We start from the raw sequence: 17379 nt of genomic DNA, 5'->3' as shown, positions 1-17379 counted from the left end.
GCAGGAATAAACTTTCTTGCTAGATTTTATTACAAGACCTGGTTGAGGAAAGAGCATCCTGAAAAATATCTATGCTGTTACTAAAAGTCAACAACAACCTGATGGTATCGAATCATTTGGGTTTTCTCCACTTTTCCTCAACAGGTTGTGGAAGACACCCATTTATTCCATTTGGGTAATGGACCTATGTACATTTATGATAAGATAAGGTAAAGGTTCCCCTCGCACATATCTGCTAGTCATTCCTGACTCTAGGGGGCGATGCTCATCTCTGTTTCAAAGCTGAAGAGCCAGCACTGTCCGAAGATGTTCTCCATGGTCTTGTGACAGGCATGACTTAAACGCCAAAGCCGCACGGAACACTGTTACTTTCCCACCAAGGTGGTCCCTATTTTTTCTACTTGCATTTTTACATGCTTTCGAACTCCTAGGTTGGCAGAAGATGGGACAATTAACAGGAGCTCACTCCATTACGCTGTAGTAGAATTAGGAGACAATGAAGCCAAGCGATGCAATATAGGAAAAGTTTATTGAATGCGCAGGTTCAAACATGCCAAAATAAGCATCAAGGGTTTGAACCCCGAAGGGTCCTTAAAGCCATACATTTATAGTGCAAATTACGTCATCATCTATAGAGGCAGTGTTTAAGCATATAAGGTCATGAGAGGAACCAAAAACTGTCTATGCCAGATGGCCAACAGTTACTATTCCTAAAATATACATGGTCAGCACCTTATAGATCATGCGTGACATAAACAGGGCCCATCTTGCAAGATAACAGGAAACTCCCCGTCTGGGTCGACTTGTTCCCAGATGTGTAAAAATATTTATTGCTCCTTCAGCAACTGTCAGCAATTGTTTTCTGCTTAATGGTGCAAAACCTCAGCTTTAATCAGAGTATTTGATATTAAACATGGCCTGTAGAACTATGGTTCATAATTGGGCCTCTTAGCCCACCTTAGTCCCCCCTTTGTGACTCATCTGACATTTCCAGAAGAGTCACATACTCAGGTTCATTGGATGGTTCTTCCACAGGACGCATTTTCTCATATTCCCATAGAGCCATTACCTGTGCTGTTGCTTTTCGCTCTGCTATTAAGGAAAATACAGCTTGCCTTCTCCCTGTGGGCTATTTCTAGCACCCACCTTGGGCAGGCCTGTCCATAGGGTTACATTGAGGCGTACTGGAGTGTTGGGATTATAACATACAGTCTTTCCTTGCAGGGTGCACAAACTATACATAGTTTTGTTATGAAGGCAATTCATTTTAGTAGACTTACACCCCTGGGGTGACTGCGTATACACAATCAATACAGTGGGCACAACAACAACATCCACATTCACAGGTACAAAATCAGCACATATGGTTAGTAAAGATGATAAAAGACGAAAATAATTAAAGGTTAGTATGCTGGTCCACTATTCTTCACCCGTGCGTAGAAAGTCAGCTTCCGGAGTGACTTAGCAAGGGTTCTCCACTGCCGACCTTTGGAAAATTCGCCGGGGGGGAAGGCTGCGCTGGCTCTCCGTCTTCCCTTCCAGGTGCGGGATCTGCTTCAGGTGCAGGATCGGCTTGGATTTCCCTTAAATTGTCTGTATGCAACTGTCCGTTAGCGAATGGGACACCAGCAAATGGCCACCAGTCAACCGCTAATTGACTGTTCCGCCAATTGATTGTTGGACCGTTGGGTTGGCGTACTTCACAATACAAATAATGCACACAATGAAAGCAAGAATCACAATACCTATAGCAATACAACAAAGGATATAGTTGGACTTTATTGACGAATCAATTTCAACTTCAACGGTTGGTCGCTGGGATGTGTGGTCCATTGTTTGTCAGCGGCCCTCTTTACACGAGTCCAATGTATCCAGGTTTTAGATTCCGCAATCTTAACAGCAAGTGGAGATGTCATAATTACCTCATAAGGTCCCTTCCACCTCCCTTCTAATTGTTCCTTTTTCCAATGTTTTACCCATACTCGGTCCCCTGGCTTGAAAGAATGACACTTAGTTACCAATCTGGGAGGGGTCTGCTCTAACACATAATTCCGCAACCTGTTTATTTAGTTCCTGCACCATTTCCATGGCCCAAACTCCCCCCTTATGCCCCAAATCAGGCCATCCAGTCAAATTGCGCCGCAACAACGTCAGAGGCCGACCAAACATCAACTCATATGGGGAGAGTCTATGTTGTCGTCTGGGAGCACTCCGAATTGCATACAATGCAAGGGGCAAAGCATCGGGCCACTTCAAGTGTGTTTCCGCACAAATTTTGGTTATCTTTTCTTTTAAAGTCCTATTCATCCTTTCCACGGGAGAACCAGATTGTGGGTGGAAAGAAGAATGGAAGCGCCATTTCACCCCTGTAGCTTGTGCAATGGCTCGATTAATATGATGGACAAACTCCGGGCCATTGTCTGATGAAATAAAGGAGGGGTTGCCAAATCGAGGAATGATCTCCTTAAGTAAAACCTTTGCTACTTCCTGTGCCTTTTTCGTTCTAGTAGGGAACGCCTCTGGCCATCCCGTGTATAAATCCACAATAACTAGCATAGCCCGATAAAACCCACTTCGTGGCATATCAGTAAAGTCAATCATGACTGTGTCCATAGGATAGTAGGCAATAGGTATAGTTCCTGGTGGAAGGGAAGGACCCTGCCTAGGATTAACTCTAGCACACGTTTCACAGGAAGATGCGACTTTTACTGCCATCCCTGCTAACCCATTTATATAGTAATCCCTCATAAGAGCGGATTCCAAAGCTGTTTTCCCCATATGGGTGGTTTCATGAGCGGACCGAACCAATTGCCATGCCACTGTGGAAGGCACATATATTCTTCCATCCGGAAGAATGTACCAGCCCTTATCGATGACCGCCATCAAATCGTTGACTGCCTTATCACATTCAGCTAAAGAATAGGAGGGTTGGATGTCTACTGGTATAACCCCTAAATCCAAGGCCACATTAATATACATGTCTGGTAGAGGCTCATGACGCAATGCTGCAGCTCGTGCTTCAGCATCTGCTGCCCTGTTCCCTAAAACAATTCTATCATCACCTCGTTGATGGCCTCTACAATGCATAACTGCCACCTTTTTTGGTTTTTGGACAGCATCTATCAATCTCTGAATTAAATGGCTATGTTGTATATATTTGCCAGCTGAATCCCTAAATCCCCTTTCCTTGTATACAGCACCATGAGCATGTAAAGTTAAAAAGGCGTATTTACTATCCGTCCATACATTCAAGCGTTCACCTTCAGCCCGTTCCAATGCCCGAATGAGGGCCCACAATTCTGCCACTTGCGCACTTTTTCCTGCTCCCAACGGCCCGCTTTCAATTACCCCCTCATCATCAACAATGGCATAGCCTGCAACTCTCATCCCCTGATGTATATAACTAGACCCATCGGTAAACCAGTTATAATCCACCTGAGGCAAAGGTATGTCAGTTAAATCGGGTCGTGTGGAATAAACGGTTTCCAACACTTGTACACAATCATGCTCCACCTCAGTTTCTGTGGGCAAGAGGGTAGCAGGATTTAATGAGGTAGAAACCACTAGATGAACCTGGGGGTTTTCGATCATCATGGCTTGGTATTTGATGAGTCGTTGGTTACTAATCCACAAATGGCCTTTCCGATCAAGAATTGCTTGAACAGAGTGTGGGGTGTGGACCTTGATGGGGCAGGAAAAAGTGAGTTTGTTACAATCTTGCAGCAATTCTGCGATGGCTGCTAAAGCTTTCAAACAATGCGGCCACCCTTGCGCCACAGCATCTAGCTGTTTTGACAGATATGCAACTGGTTGTTGCCACTGGCCGAGCTGCTGAGTCAACACCCCTAAAGCGACATTCTTTCGTGTATCCACATACAAATTGAAGGGCTTACTCAGATTTGGCAAGGCCAAGGCCGGAGCTCTTAACAGAGCTTCTTTAATTGCATCAAAGGCTTGATCCTGCTCCTTTGTCCAAAGGAAGGGGTCTGTCTTACTTCCCTTGGTAGACGAATAAAGTGGAGCTGCCATTAGCGCATAATTTGGAATCCAAATTCTACAAAAACCTGCCAAGCCTAGAAAGCCTCTCAATTGCCTCCTATCGGTTGGCCTCGCCAGATTAAGCAACGCTTGCTTTCTCTCCGGGCCTAGTGCTCTTTGCCCTTGCATTATGTCATAACCTAAATAACGGACTTTTTGTTGGACTAACTGAGCCTTACTTCTGGACGCCCGATATCCACAATCTAACAACAAACACAACATACGTCTCGTATTTTCCCAACAACCGTCCCGTGACTATCCAGTAACCAGCACATCATCCACATATTGTAAAACCGAATCTCCCTGTTGGAAGGGGATAAAATATTGTAAATCCTTGGCTAACGCGGTTCCGAAGAGAGTTGGGGAATTTTTGAACCCCTGAGGTAACCTTGTCCAACTATATTGGCTCCTTGTTCCAGTATACGGATTTTCCCATTCAAAAGCAAACAATGGCTGGCTAACAGGATGAATGGGTATAGTAAAGAAGGCATCCTTTAAATCAATCACTGAAAACCATGTAGCATTAGGCGGGATGAGACTGAGCAGAGTATATGGATTAGACACCGACGGGTGAATTGTGACTGTCCTATCATTAACCACGCGCAAATCTTGCACTGGTCTGAAAGACCCGTCTGGTTTTAGGATAGGCAGAATTGGAGTGTTCCATGGGGATTGAATAGGGACCAACACTCCAGCATCTAAGTATGTTAGAATACAGTCGTATATAGACAGGATGGCTTCCCTCCAATAGGGTCGTTGCTGCCCAATGTGAACAGGAGTTGCCAGGGGCTTCAATTCCACAATAATAGGGGGGTGATGTGCTGCAAACCCCGGAGGGTTATCCTCAGCCCATAGTCCTGGTACATCAAATTCCCTCCATACATCCAAACATTCTTCCTCAGAAGTCCTAACCACCATCAACCTCCACACTTCATCAGGCCGGTGACTAACAGTGAGATACTGCTTTCCCTCATCAAAGGAAATAGTAGCTCCTAACTTGCTCAACAAATCCCTTCCTAACAATGGGACAGGACATTCGGGTATATACAGGAACACATGTTGAATTTCAGAGCCCTTAAAAGTACAGGTGACTGGTTTCAAGACTTGATGTCCTACAACTTGTCCAGACACCCCTTGTACTTGAATTTGGTATGGACCAGGAGTAGTTATTGGGTTATTTATCACCGATCGTCCAGCCCCTGTGTCTACTAAAAAGGTAGTCTGTTGACCCCCAATATTCAGAGTAACCATTGGCTCGGGGGGAGTCTGCTCCAAGCCAGGTCCCCGTCAATCTGACCAACCGATTCCTGCCAATCCAATTCCCTCTACTCCTGCATTTACTTGAGCATTAAAACCTCTTCCTCCTTGACCCTGAGCCGGTTGCGATCCCCATCCATGACCTGGATGTCTGGGTGGCCCTCCTCGGCTCATCATCCCTTGCCCAGGCATTCCACGACCTACCATGTTACGTCCCAACGGGCGTCGCCCGGGCGGGCCCCTAAACACTCCACGTCCTCTAAGAGTCAACCTTTTTGGACACTCTCTCTGCCAATGACCTTCAGATCCGCAATGGGCACATTGATTTGGCCCCAATCCTGTCCTGCTACAGCGTCTCCCCACTGATCTATATATGGAAACTGATTGGGATAGCGTTCTTCGTCTGCAGCAATTAACGAAGTTAAATCATCTATAATTTGATTTCGAAAAGTTCCTCCCATTCTCTGGAGCCCTCGGGTCCATCTGAGTATACAACTCATAAGCCTCAAGCAACCTTCGAAGGAATGCTCCTGGACTCTCATCTGCTCCCTGCTCCCTCCTCTTAGCCCACCTTAACGCAGCACTAGGGATTCAAACCGCTGAACTGCTGACCTTTCTGATTGACAAGCTAAGCATCTTAGCCACTGAGCCAGTGTGGCTCAAAGCACACTTTTCCTGTATCCAAAATTCTCTACCAGGTTAGAAAGTAGAAACTGTGAGTTCTAGTCCCACCATAGCCATGGAAACCAGATGGGTGACTTTTGGCCAATCACCAGGACACTGAGAGTACTAGTCTCAACTTAGTCATGAAAGCCAGCTGGGTGACGTTGGTCCAGTCACACACTCTCAGCCCAAATCACCTCAAATTGTGGTGCAAATAGAAGGAGGATACAAATAAAAATAAATAAATAAAACAAATTTCTTTTTTTTGAAATTAGGAGCTTGGAAACCCCTCAAATACCTTTAAGTGCTGTAACTGGCGCCTGTCATCTTCTAATTGTCGCCGTTTGTTTTCAATCTCCGTTTGGCGTTTTCTCTTTTCCTGCAGTCCCGGAGAGAAGAGGGAAAGGAATGAGAATTAAACATCGGGTCCCCAAGAGAAAAACCAATGTTAGATGTTAAAAGGCTGCACAGAGCCTTAAACTCCCCTCTCCTACAATTTCCCCTGTATTGACAGCTTTGGGAATGGTGGTCCAAAGAAGGGGAAGATATCCTTCGGGAAGGGGAATATTTGGTCCTTATTTTAAGTGATTTAGTTAAGCGAGGACCTTATGCCAATTTCCTTGGATGTCTTGATATAAAAGAGATCCACTAAAATTAAATGGTCTTGACCAATAATGCTTATTTCTGGCAGCTTCTTTAAATGTGTGCCAAACAACTAAATATCAAATCAAGCAATGATACCACCTGTTATTTCTAGAAAACAAGTAAATCCATCTTGTGCTCCAATGCACTTCAGTGCTGTTCATTGAAGCGTCTTCTGTTCCCTGGTAGAAGATAATAGTTTTAAAAGAAAAACCCATTTTTCTCCAGAACACCCTAGAGCAAGTTTTTAATTAAAAAAAAAAGACAGAAAAGAAAGAGGCTTCCAGAACTTAGAATCATAGGGCTAGATGGGACCCCAGGCCTTCACGTTCTGGAAGATGGCGGTCATGTCAGCCCTAAGACTTCTCTTTTTTAGGCGAAATGTTTTTAGTTCCCGCAGCTGTTCTTCATATGGTTTAGCTTACAGTCCCTTTATCATCTTTGTTGCTCTTCTCTGCAGTCTTTCTAGGGTCTCAGCATCCATTTTTGCATTTTGGTGACCAGAATTGGACACAGCATTCCAAGTGTGGCCTTAAGCTTCCGGATAATTCTATGCCAAGTTGATGGGATAACAAGCCTGTTGGGATTACTCACCAGAGGCATTAAGTACACTTAGTGTCATTAAGAAGACATTTCTCGGGTTGTTTATAGAATCTGACTTTATTGGACTGGTGGTCTGTTGATTGTATAGCCTGGATCTGGTTTTCGGATTAAAACTTTGGTAAAAATCCAGGGCAGAAGTTATTTTGTGGCTCCAAATTCAGATTACCGCCATTGTACACAGACTTTAATGGATAATTAGAACTGCAGAAAAAAACCAATTGCTACCAACCTGCCTTCCATTGAGGATCTGTATGTTGCACGAGTCAAAAAGAGGGCTGTGAAAATATCTACACACCCCTCACATCCTGGACATAAAATGTTTCAACTTCTCCCCTCAAACAACACTATAGAGCATTGCACACCAGAACAACTTGACACAAGAACATTTTCCCCCTTGAATGCCATCACTCTACTAAACAACTAATTCCCACAACACTGTCAAATTATTTACTAAGACTGTATTACTATTATACTTCGCATCCTTGCTAGTACCTATCTCTTCCCACTTTTGGCTATAACCATGTTGCTTGTATCTTTACAATTTATAGTTTTATTTGTTTCCTAGTATGATTTGATTGCTTATTAGTAACTTATGACTATCATGAAGTGTTGTATCTTATGATTCTCGATGAATATATTCTATTTTATTTTTCTTTATGTACACTGAGAGTGTATCCATCAAAGACAAATCCCTTGTATGTCCAATCACACTTGGCCAATGAAGAATTCTATAATGATGTTTCTCCAAAAACTGCATAGATTGTCCAATGATTGCATGTAATTTTTTAGATGTCAGGCCCCATGAAACACGATGGCATGAAATTTCTCCATTCTACTGAGTCTCCTGCGATTAATTTTCAGAACTGATAGACAAGATGGCAGAACCGTCTATGGAGGGAATAATCCACCCTATAAGAGTCTTGAATAAGGATCAAAATGAGCTTACAGTCTTCCTAGAAACATTTAGCTCCATAAGATGGCACTGGTTGGCTCTTGTATATGTTGAGCTGGAGACTTAATGCTCAATCCATCCAATCGAAGGGAGAACTGGCTGAAGAACACCAAGGAGACAAAGGAAATGATGCTGGACTTCATCCTCATGGCACAAGACACCCTGAATAAGTATTTTTGGAGGGCACAAATCCTCATGATGCAGGCTTCATCTCATCCCCAGCCCACCTCAAAGGTAGACTGCATCCAACGTGAGCTGTTCTGGTTTAAAAAGTAATGTCTTTCCTGTTCTCCCCCCCAGCACAAGACTTGCTACTTGAACATTGATGATGACTCAATCACAATGATGGTGATGGTACAGCCAGGGGTTGGGATTTGGACCTCCCACTGGCCACCTTCTGTCCAGTTGGCTGACTCTGCAAAGTGCCACCCTGACCTTAGGTGAACTCCTTGTATGAATGGGTCCAGTGGAAGAACACTGGGATGGTTTTAAACATGTGTTTAATTGTGGCCTTTTGGAAGAGCAGTAGGCTCTGCGTTTAAAAAAAACAGACTCGCACCCTCTGCATAGAAAAAGCGATTTCAATCGGGAAAGAGAACTGGCTTCTGCCTCCTGTGTTTTGCTTGTTGTCCCAAATGAGGGCACTGCAGGTTTTCTGCTGCTTCTGCAACTTTTGTATAGCTGCGCTTTGTACTGTTTTTATCATTGTTGGAGGGGGGGGGACAGTGGGGCCAATGTGCCTACTCCATCATCATTTTGTGTGCTCTATAGGAGATTTCTGGGTGCTGCTGGCCACCCTCCCTCCCTCCCAGAATGTATTATTCTATTGCAACATTGACTGATTTGCAGAATTTGGAAGCTGGCATAAAACTGATCAGAGTTCTGCCAATTTCCAGATCAGAGATACAATTGGAGGCATAAAGCGGAAGAGAACACCCCAATCAGTGATGGAATTCAATTTTTTTTACTGTCGGTTCTGTGGGCGTGGCTTTGTGGGCGTGGCAGGGGAAAGATACTGCAAAATCCCCATTCTCTCCCCACCCCACCAACTTGCTTTCCAGCTCCGTTCTCCTGTTCAGGGCAACAAAAGGAGATCAGCTGGGAGGCAGCAGGGGCGGGGCCAGCCTATTTGCCGGTTCTCCGAACTACTCAAAATTTCCACTACCAGTTCTCCAGAACCTGTCAGAACTGGCTGAATACCACTTCTGACCCCGATGCATCTTACCAAACCTCCACCACCAACCCAGAAGCTGTCTCCCACTTCACCCTTCCTAACCGGGAATATTTTGGGACACAGACTTAGTTAGAGGTCTTTCAGAAGACCAGCAGACCCCCGTGTTCAGAAACAGCCTGCGAGAGTGACCAAGCATAAAGGACCTCCATGCCAGCAACCTGTCGCCTGGGTAACTTGAAAAGTTCAGGGAGTCCTTGACTTATGACCATCCAGTTACAATGGACCTTACCCAAAAGTATTTATGACCCAGTTCTGAAGTTCAGATGGCCACCCTCCCCATACGGTCACATTTTGGATATTTGGCAACAGGTCTGCATTGGCCATTTGCAGCATCCCACAGTCATATGATTGCAATTTACAACATTTTGGCTGGAAATGGCATTTACTTCTGGTTCCCTGTAACAAAAAAAACAGCCCATGGCAAACAATGGGCTTTGACGTTCACTTAATGACTGCTCCATTTGTTTAGTGACCACTGAAAAAAGGTGATGAAATCGGGTCAGTCACGATACCCTGCTTTATGACCGTCATTGACTTACAACTGTAAGTAAGTCTTTCTCCCAGGCTCCCACTCACCCATGTAGACTCACCCCACCCCGTTGTCTACTCAAGAGAACAGTTGGTAGCATTTCCCCCACCACCACCACCAGCTGGATGAGACAGAAAATAAAACAGGGAAGTCATTGATAACTGTCCTTAAATCGTACCCTGGTAAAGCTGCAAGGACAGAACCAGCCTGATTGCTGGGATAGATTAGAGCTCAGTTTTTAGGGCAATGCAAATTAGGCCGGCACAATTTTCTGTCAAATGGAGAACTAGAGGAAAACACATTCAAGCAGCCGGGGAAAAGTGCTCTCAGGAGCAAAATGGATCATTCGGGGTAATGGATGAATCAACCAATGTGGCCTACCTTTTTCCAAAAGTCCTCTGAAGATGCTTCAGCACTGCCTTCATCACAAATTATAGCCTCGGACCAGACCATTAAGGCTACGGAATCCGCCCCTCGACTCAACGCAGAAATCCACATTTGCACAACCCTGACATATACTGATTCAGCCTTTGCTTCAACACAACTAGAGAAGGGGAACCTAGCATTAGAACTATTCAGCTGGAATCCACCCATCTCTAATTTAAATCGATTATTCCATGTCCTGCAATCTAAAATGACAAAACAGCTCATGTGGCCACTGAGAACAATCCTCCTCAAGCGTTTCTATCCGCATCAGTCAGTCAATCCTTCACCCCCCCCGCAAGTGTTGCTAAACCAAAGAGGATAATAATGAAACCGCATGAAAATTGCAGTCGTGAAAAAAGAAGAAAGCATAAAGCAAAGGCCAACTTTCAAGCAACAGGCCAACTCCTGATGACTTCCATGACACATCCATGACATTACCTCCTTTGAGGGGTTTTTTTTTTTTTAAATCTCTCAGTCCAGGCTACTGCCCTGGGATTTTCTGGTATCTTCCATCCAAGCATTTAATTAGGAGCCCGCAGAGTGATGCAGCTGCTAAAAAGGAGAATGCTATCTTACAGGAACAAAGAGTCAAGATTAAATGTGCTGCATTCAGTTATGGGCACTAGATAGATAGATAGATAGATAGATAGATAGATAGATAGATAGATAGATAGATAGATAGATAGATAGATAGATAGATAGATAGATAGATAGATAGATAGATCGGTGGGTGGGTGGGTGGGTGGGTGGGTGGGTGGATGGATGGATGGATGGATGGATGGATGTGCAGGGCTGCATGGAGGCTCAGGGAGGGGGGAAATGGGCCTCCTGGAAGGCCTCTAGTGCCCAGGGAGACAGTTGTTGCCCTCCCAGAGGCTCAGGAAAGCCTCCAGAGTCTGGGGAAGGCAAAAACATCTCCCCACCGTGGTGCAGGAGGCCGACTAGGCCACGCCCACCATGGCCATGCCAACCCAGCAACCGGGCAGAGAACCCATTGCTGAAGCCCACCCCTGGATGGATGGATGGATGGATGGATGGATGGATGGATGGATGGATAGATAGATAGATAGATAGATAAGGTGACCAGATTTTAACATTGGTAAAGAGGGACACCATTGACCGGGGGGGGGGTGATTAATTTTTTCTTTAAAAAAATCGGGACTTTTTAAAAACGCCACAGGACGCGGGACAAATTGTGCAAAATCGTGACTGTCCCGCCAAAAGCGGGACGTCTGGTCACCTTACAGACAGACAGACAGACAGACAGACAGACAGACATCACTGCCCTTTCTGTAATCTAGTGTCCACATCTGAACGCAGCACTCAAAATGGATCTGATCCATTGGTTGGCGGAACCAATACATCCTATAATATATTTTATAATATATTTAATAATATATAATTAAATAGAAGTTTCAACATATTAAGAATAATAAGAACAAATACAAATTGAATTAGAATAGAAATCGAATAAATAAATAAAACAGAACAGAGAGAAAATGAGAGTAAACGAAACAGAAAAAAATGAGAGAAATAACGATGATATATTTATCTTTACATATTTCTTTCTCTCTTTTTTAACTTTCTCCTACTTTTTTCCCCCTTATTGTGCTTCCAGCCAGTTCACACATATTTCTATGCTTTTCCGAATGGAATTTTAATTTAATTAGTGTGGATGGAAAACTCGGGGCCCTTTTCCTCCGAGGGAAGACAGACAGAGGCTGCTATTCTTTTGCAGGACACACATTTGTCCTTATTTTCAAAAGGGAAATCGAACATGAAGTAAATCAGGAAATGCACTGAGCTGGAACAGGGCCGGAATCTCTCTCCCCCAAGGCAAATAATAAGGGATTGTTATCAAGGGCTTGGTTTTCTTGCTGAAGGACCATATAGGCGTTATAAGCAGTGCAAGACAATAACCTCTTGCAGTTTATATAGTGAGAGCTTGATGCATATTGGCATCTTCTGTTGCCCAGCTCAATGTATCTCATGACAGGATCAGGATGTTAAATCTCTTGTTATTGGGAAATGGTTGGCAATTTTCAGCTGGCTGCTATGATTTCTGTATTGCTGCTTGAATAGAAGAGAATGCATTTGTTTGAACTGCAGAGTCCTTGGTGTTCTCTGAATTTGGTTCTTTGCATGCAGACATTGCATTACCCGACTAGGTGACAACATCAGGGCAAGTGCCTGGGAGACTCCACAATGTTTTAGTGGAGGGTCAGTTCAGCCAGTCATTAAATGCTGAGCAACGGAAGTGTGGATACAGATGTGTGAATGAGCCCTCGACCAGCTGTGTCAATGGCTTCCACCAAAAATTACATGATTGTGTTTTCTATAGATGCTGAGTGATTCGGTCAGTGCCAGCTAAACTACAATATTTCTTTCAGAAATATTTATTTATTAAAACATATGGTCAAGATTCAAACATTCTTTTTCAAATTCACAGTTATGTTCCCATAAAACACCTGATAAAAACATAGCAGGTGCATCCACATAATGTATTAACTTTGACTGGTGTTAATTGCAACAAATTGAAGAATTACCAAGGAGAAAATCATACCTCCACCAATACTGGCAGGGCAAGCCACTGTACACTGGTAATCCTCGCTTTACGACCACAATTAAGCCATACATTTCTGTTGTTAAGCCAGGCAGTTGTTCAGTAAGTTGTGCCTATTTTTTTGCTACAGTTGTTAAATGAATCGCTGCAGCTGTTCAGTGAATCATACGGTCATTAAGCACATCTTGTTTCTCCCATTAATTTTGCTTGTTGGAAGCCAGCTGGGAAGGTTACAAATGGTGATCACATGACCCCAGGACAGTGCGACCGTCGTAAATACCTGCCAGTTGCGAAGCACCCAAATTTTGATCATGCGGTTATGGGGCAATGCTGCAATGGTCGTAATTATGAAAACGGTCATAAGTCACTTTTTCAGTGCTGCTGTAATCTAAAACGGTCACTGAGCCGAGGTGGCGCAGTGGTTAGGGTGCAGTACTGCAGGCCACTTCAGATGACTGTTATCTGCAGTTCAGCGGTTCTAATCTCACCGGCTCAAGGTTGACTCAGCCTTCCATCCTTCCAAGGTGGGTGAAATGAGGACCTGGATTGTTGTTGGGGGCAATATGCTGACTCTGTAAACCGCTTAGAGAGGGCTGAAAGCCCTATGAAGTGGTATATAAGTCTAACTGCTATTGCTATTGCTATTGCTACTAAACAAATAGTTGAAAGTTGAGGCCTATCTGTATAAGGAAGGAACAACAAACCCAACCCCCACTAGTACTGATAGATAGATCTACAACAAACAACCAAGCTCAGAGATGACCTCCACTTTTATTGTTTGTTTATCATTGGAGTATACTTCTTGGCCCTGAGATACTCCGCTAAATCATGTTGCACATATCAAAATCCCTCTGATTGCTGTTCCATTCAAAACATATGGGATGGAAAGAGGGGTTTTGGCAATACCCTTGGCAGTGCCAGTGGGTAGCTAGAAATATAATCCCAGGGGGCTAAATTTATGTTGTGGTCTCCCGGCCGCCAGTGAGGAGGTTGGGGAGGAACATGGTCCAGTCCTGAGGGCTGAGGAAAGCTCAGACAAGGGCTCTGCGTCAGAGGCAGAGAGGGAGCTAGATAGCAGTGAGGCAGAGGAACAGCTGGAGCCTGTTCCCAGTGTGCGCATGCGCAGAGCTGCCAGAAGAACAAGAGCAACTAAGAAAGCAGGGTTGACTTAGGAGTAAAGCCACACCTTGAAGGTGATTGGCCCCTCCCATAGGAAACAGAAGAGGAGCGAATGGGGAGGGGGCTTTTGCAAACGAAACAATTCGTTCCTTCAGACATTTCAAGAGTGGAAAGTTCTGTTTGTCACTATAAGGGACTCTGTGCCAAGTTTTGCCTTGCCCTACGTTTGGAAACTAGTTATCTGGCAGCCCTCCAAATGAGTTAAGGTTCGTGTTGATAAACATTCCTCTGAAAGAGGAATAAGCTAAGCCCTGCTGACTTTGAATGAAAGGAATTCACAGTCATGTAAATAAAAGGGGTTTTGCTGGGACCAAGACTCTGCTTCTTGCTTTTTAAGGAAGCCTGGGTCAGAAGAATTTATATCCAGCAAATGCACATTGTAAGGCCCGGAGAACAAGGTTGGCTTTCAATGCCACTTACATGAGGGTGCTGACTTGGGAATGGCTAGCTAGACTTAGCTGCAAAAAAAAAAAAAATCAAAACACCCAGAGGTAAGTTGATGGAAAAGAGCAGAATATAGCAGTAACATAGAGGTCTTATTTCCCCTAACAGGCAATATAGAGGTCAGAGGGAATGGCTTTGAAGTACAGGTGGAAGACCGGGTACCAAGCCAACAGTCAGATAAGTGGGTCCTGAGCCTGGACCAAAAAATAAAGTGAGTAAACATCTGAGATCCCTCATGAAAATGAAGATAAAAAGAGGGAGAGGGAAAGCATGTTGAGACTTGCAAGATTAATGTCAGCCCTTCAAGATAGACTAGACCAGGAAACTAAGGCCCTGTTGGTCAAGGTTACTTTTATTGTAAAGATACAGTAATAGACAGGGATGCAGTGGCTCAGTGGCTAAGACACTAAGCTTGTCGATCAGAAAGGTTGGCAGTTCGGCGGTTTGAATCCCTAGTGCCGCATAATGGAGGGAGCTCCCGTTACTTGTCCCAGCTTCTGCCTACCTAGCCGTTCGAAAGCACGTAAAAAATGCAAGTAGAAAAATAGGGACCATTTTTGGTGGGAAGGTAAACAGCGTTCCGTGAGCCTTCGGCGTTCAGTCTTGCCGGCCACATGACCATAGAGACGTCTTCAGACAGCGCTGGCTCTTTGGCTTTGAAACGGAGATCAGCACCGCCCTCTACAGTCGGGAACGACTAGCACATATGTGCGAGGAGAATCTTTACTCTTTTATAGTAATAAAATCTTTAAAATCTGAATGCACTTACCTCCTCACCTATATCTTCATGGGAATTAAGGAGGAGCTAGACTGAGATGCTTCCTCACATTGCTTTCTTGGCCTGGGTTCAAGCACGCCCCACCCACCCACCTCCTTCGCCTCCCTCTCTCTCTCTCACACACACACACACATTGGCAAAGATCACTTCTGTCCACCATGAACTTCTCCAGATTTCAAAGGAGGCCTCCTTGCGCTTCATTTGCTTCCTCCTGAGACTGGAAGGGAGCCGATGCTCTTTTGTCCAAGCTGTTTCACCCTGTCCTTAGCCTTGTTTTGCTCCTTAGCAGGATAGCTTTAAAACAATCCCCTCCTTTGTGCGGGGGCCCCTGCATCAAGTGAGGAACAGTGGTTGGGCGCTGGCAACCAGCAGGGAGGAGGCACTAAAGCGCAGGCCCTCTGCCAAAACGTAGAGCAGGAGGAGTGGGGACTGCAACAAGGACCCATTTAAAGCCAGATCAACCTGTCAGCTACGACAGCGACAAGAGGAGTAAGGACGGTCAAAACCAACTACCTTTTACTACACGCTTTGCAGGAGGGTGAAATAAAAATTCGCCTAACAATTTTCAAGTGTGTGCATACTACAGGCCAGTCCTTCACTTACAACCATTTATTTAGCAACGGTTGTTCTGACCCAAGCTTCCCAAGAGCATGAAGCAAACTCCTTGTCCCGACAAAAAAAACCTTTTATAATTTACGGTGAATTCTGCTCACATCCAGCAAAGGGAGGATTTATAGCAATAGCAATAGCAATAGCAGTTAGACTTATATACCGCTTCATAGGGCTTTCAGCCCTCTCTAAGCGGTTTACAGAGTCAGCATATCACCCCCCCAGTCTGGGTCCTCATTTCACCCACCTCGCAAGGATGGAAGGCTGAGTCAACCTTGAGCCGGTGAGATTAGAACCGCTGAACTGCAGATAACAGTCAGCTGAAGTGGCCTGCAGTACTGCACCCTAACCACTGCGCCACCTCGGCTCTCATAGTCATAGACCTTCTCTGGCTTGGAGTACTGACAGGCCAATATCTGCAAAACTTGGCAAGGAGTCTGGGAGAGTCACGAACCAATTAAGCAAACTAATTGTCTTCTGCAAACTCCACTCCCCTTTCGCTCCTCTTCATTCCCTATGGGAGGGGCCATTCACTATGTGGCTTTACTCCCAAGTCGACCCCTGCTCTTTAGTTGTTCCCTTCATCTGGCCACTCTGCACATGTGCACACCGGGAACAGGCTCCAGCTGTTCGTCTGCCTCACTGATGTCTGACTCTGAAGGCAGCTGATAACTGGCATACGGCTCTGGCCCCCTCTCTGCCTCCGACACAGAGCCCTCATCAGAGCTTTCCCCAGACTCCAGGACTGGTCCATGTTCTTCCCCAACCCCCTCACTGTCCGAATCTGCTGCCAGCTCTGCTGGATGCTGGCAGGCCACAACAATGTTGTGAAATTACAACAACACTGAAAAAAGTTATTTGCAATTGTAAGCAATCCCGCTTACAATTGTCACAGCAGCTCCAGGGTTACACAATCAAAATTCCTTACTTAGCAATGAATATTCTGATTCCACTTGTGATGGACTTACTTGGACTTAATCTTCGTAAATGTCAACGTCCACAAGGCAGTGACCGTTGCATTGTGAAGGCCAGGGGCAGAACGTCACGGATTACAGAGTTGTTTATCCGTGTGTTGTCCTGCCATTGGGTTCTCAGCTTGTTTCACGGTTCCGTCGCCACGGGAACCAACACTCCCCATTTATCCGGGCTTGTGACCGGCTATGGTCTCCCCAAGAACACAGCACCCCTCTGTGGCTTCCTAATTAGGTTTGCCTAATGAGATTCACTTAACAACTGCATTGATTCACTTAGCCACCATGGCAAAAAAGGTCATAAAAATGGATGTGACTCATTTAACAACCATCTTGCTTAGCTACAGATATTCTGGTTCTAATAGTGGTTGTAAGCACTCCTCTGTGACTTTCAAATGGTACAGGTAGTCCTCGACTTACAATAGTTCATTTAGTGACCATTCGATGTTACAATGGCTCTGAAAAATGACTAATATGACCATGTTTCACAC

At 44.8% G+C, this 17379-nt stretch overlaps 1 protein-coding gene across 7 annotated transcripts in view; it reads right to left on the bottom strand.

The window, feature by feature from the left end:
* PALM (paralemmin) overlaps positions 1–17379 on the bottom strand; it is a 102132-nt gene that overhangs the window by 28401 nt on the left and 56352 nt on the right. For 6 of the 7 annotated variants that reach the window (XM_087702337.1, XM_087702352.1, XM_087702357.1 and 3 more), the window contains exon 3: positions 6257–6337. In XM_087702337.1, coding sequence (XP_087558463.1) covers positions 6257–6337 — 81 coding nt within the window. Of the gene's footprint in view, positions 1–6256; positions 6338–10299; positions 10562–17379 lie in introns of those variants that run through there. The other variant, XM_087702365.1, reaches the window with a different exon arrangement.

Source organism: Thamnophis sirtalis, unplaced genomic scaffold, assembly GCF_051295495.1.
Source record: "Thamnophis sirtalis isolate CommonGarterSnake01/CBP01778 unplaced genomic scaffold, rThaSir2_p1.2 scaffold_1, whole genome shotgun sequence".
NCBI classification, from domain to species: domain Eukaryota; kingdom Metazoa; phylum Chordata; class Lepidosauria; order Squamata; family Natricidae; genus Thamnophis; species Thamnophis sirtalis.
The sequence above is the reverse complement of the archived record's forward strand: the minus strand, read 5'-3'. Positions and strand labels throughout refer to the sequence as shown.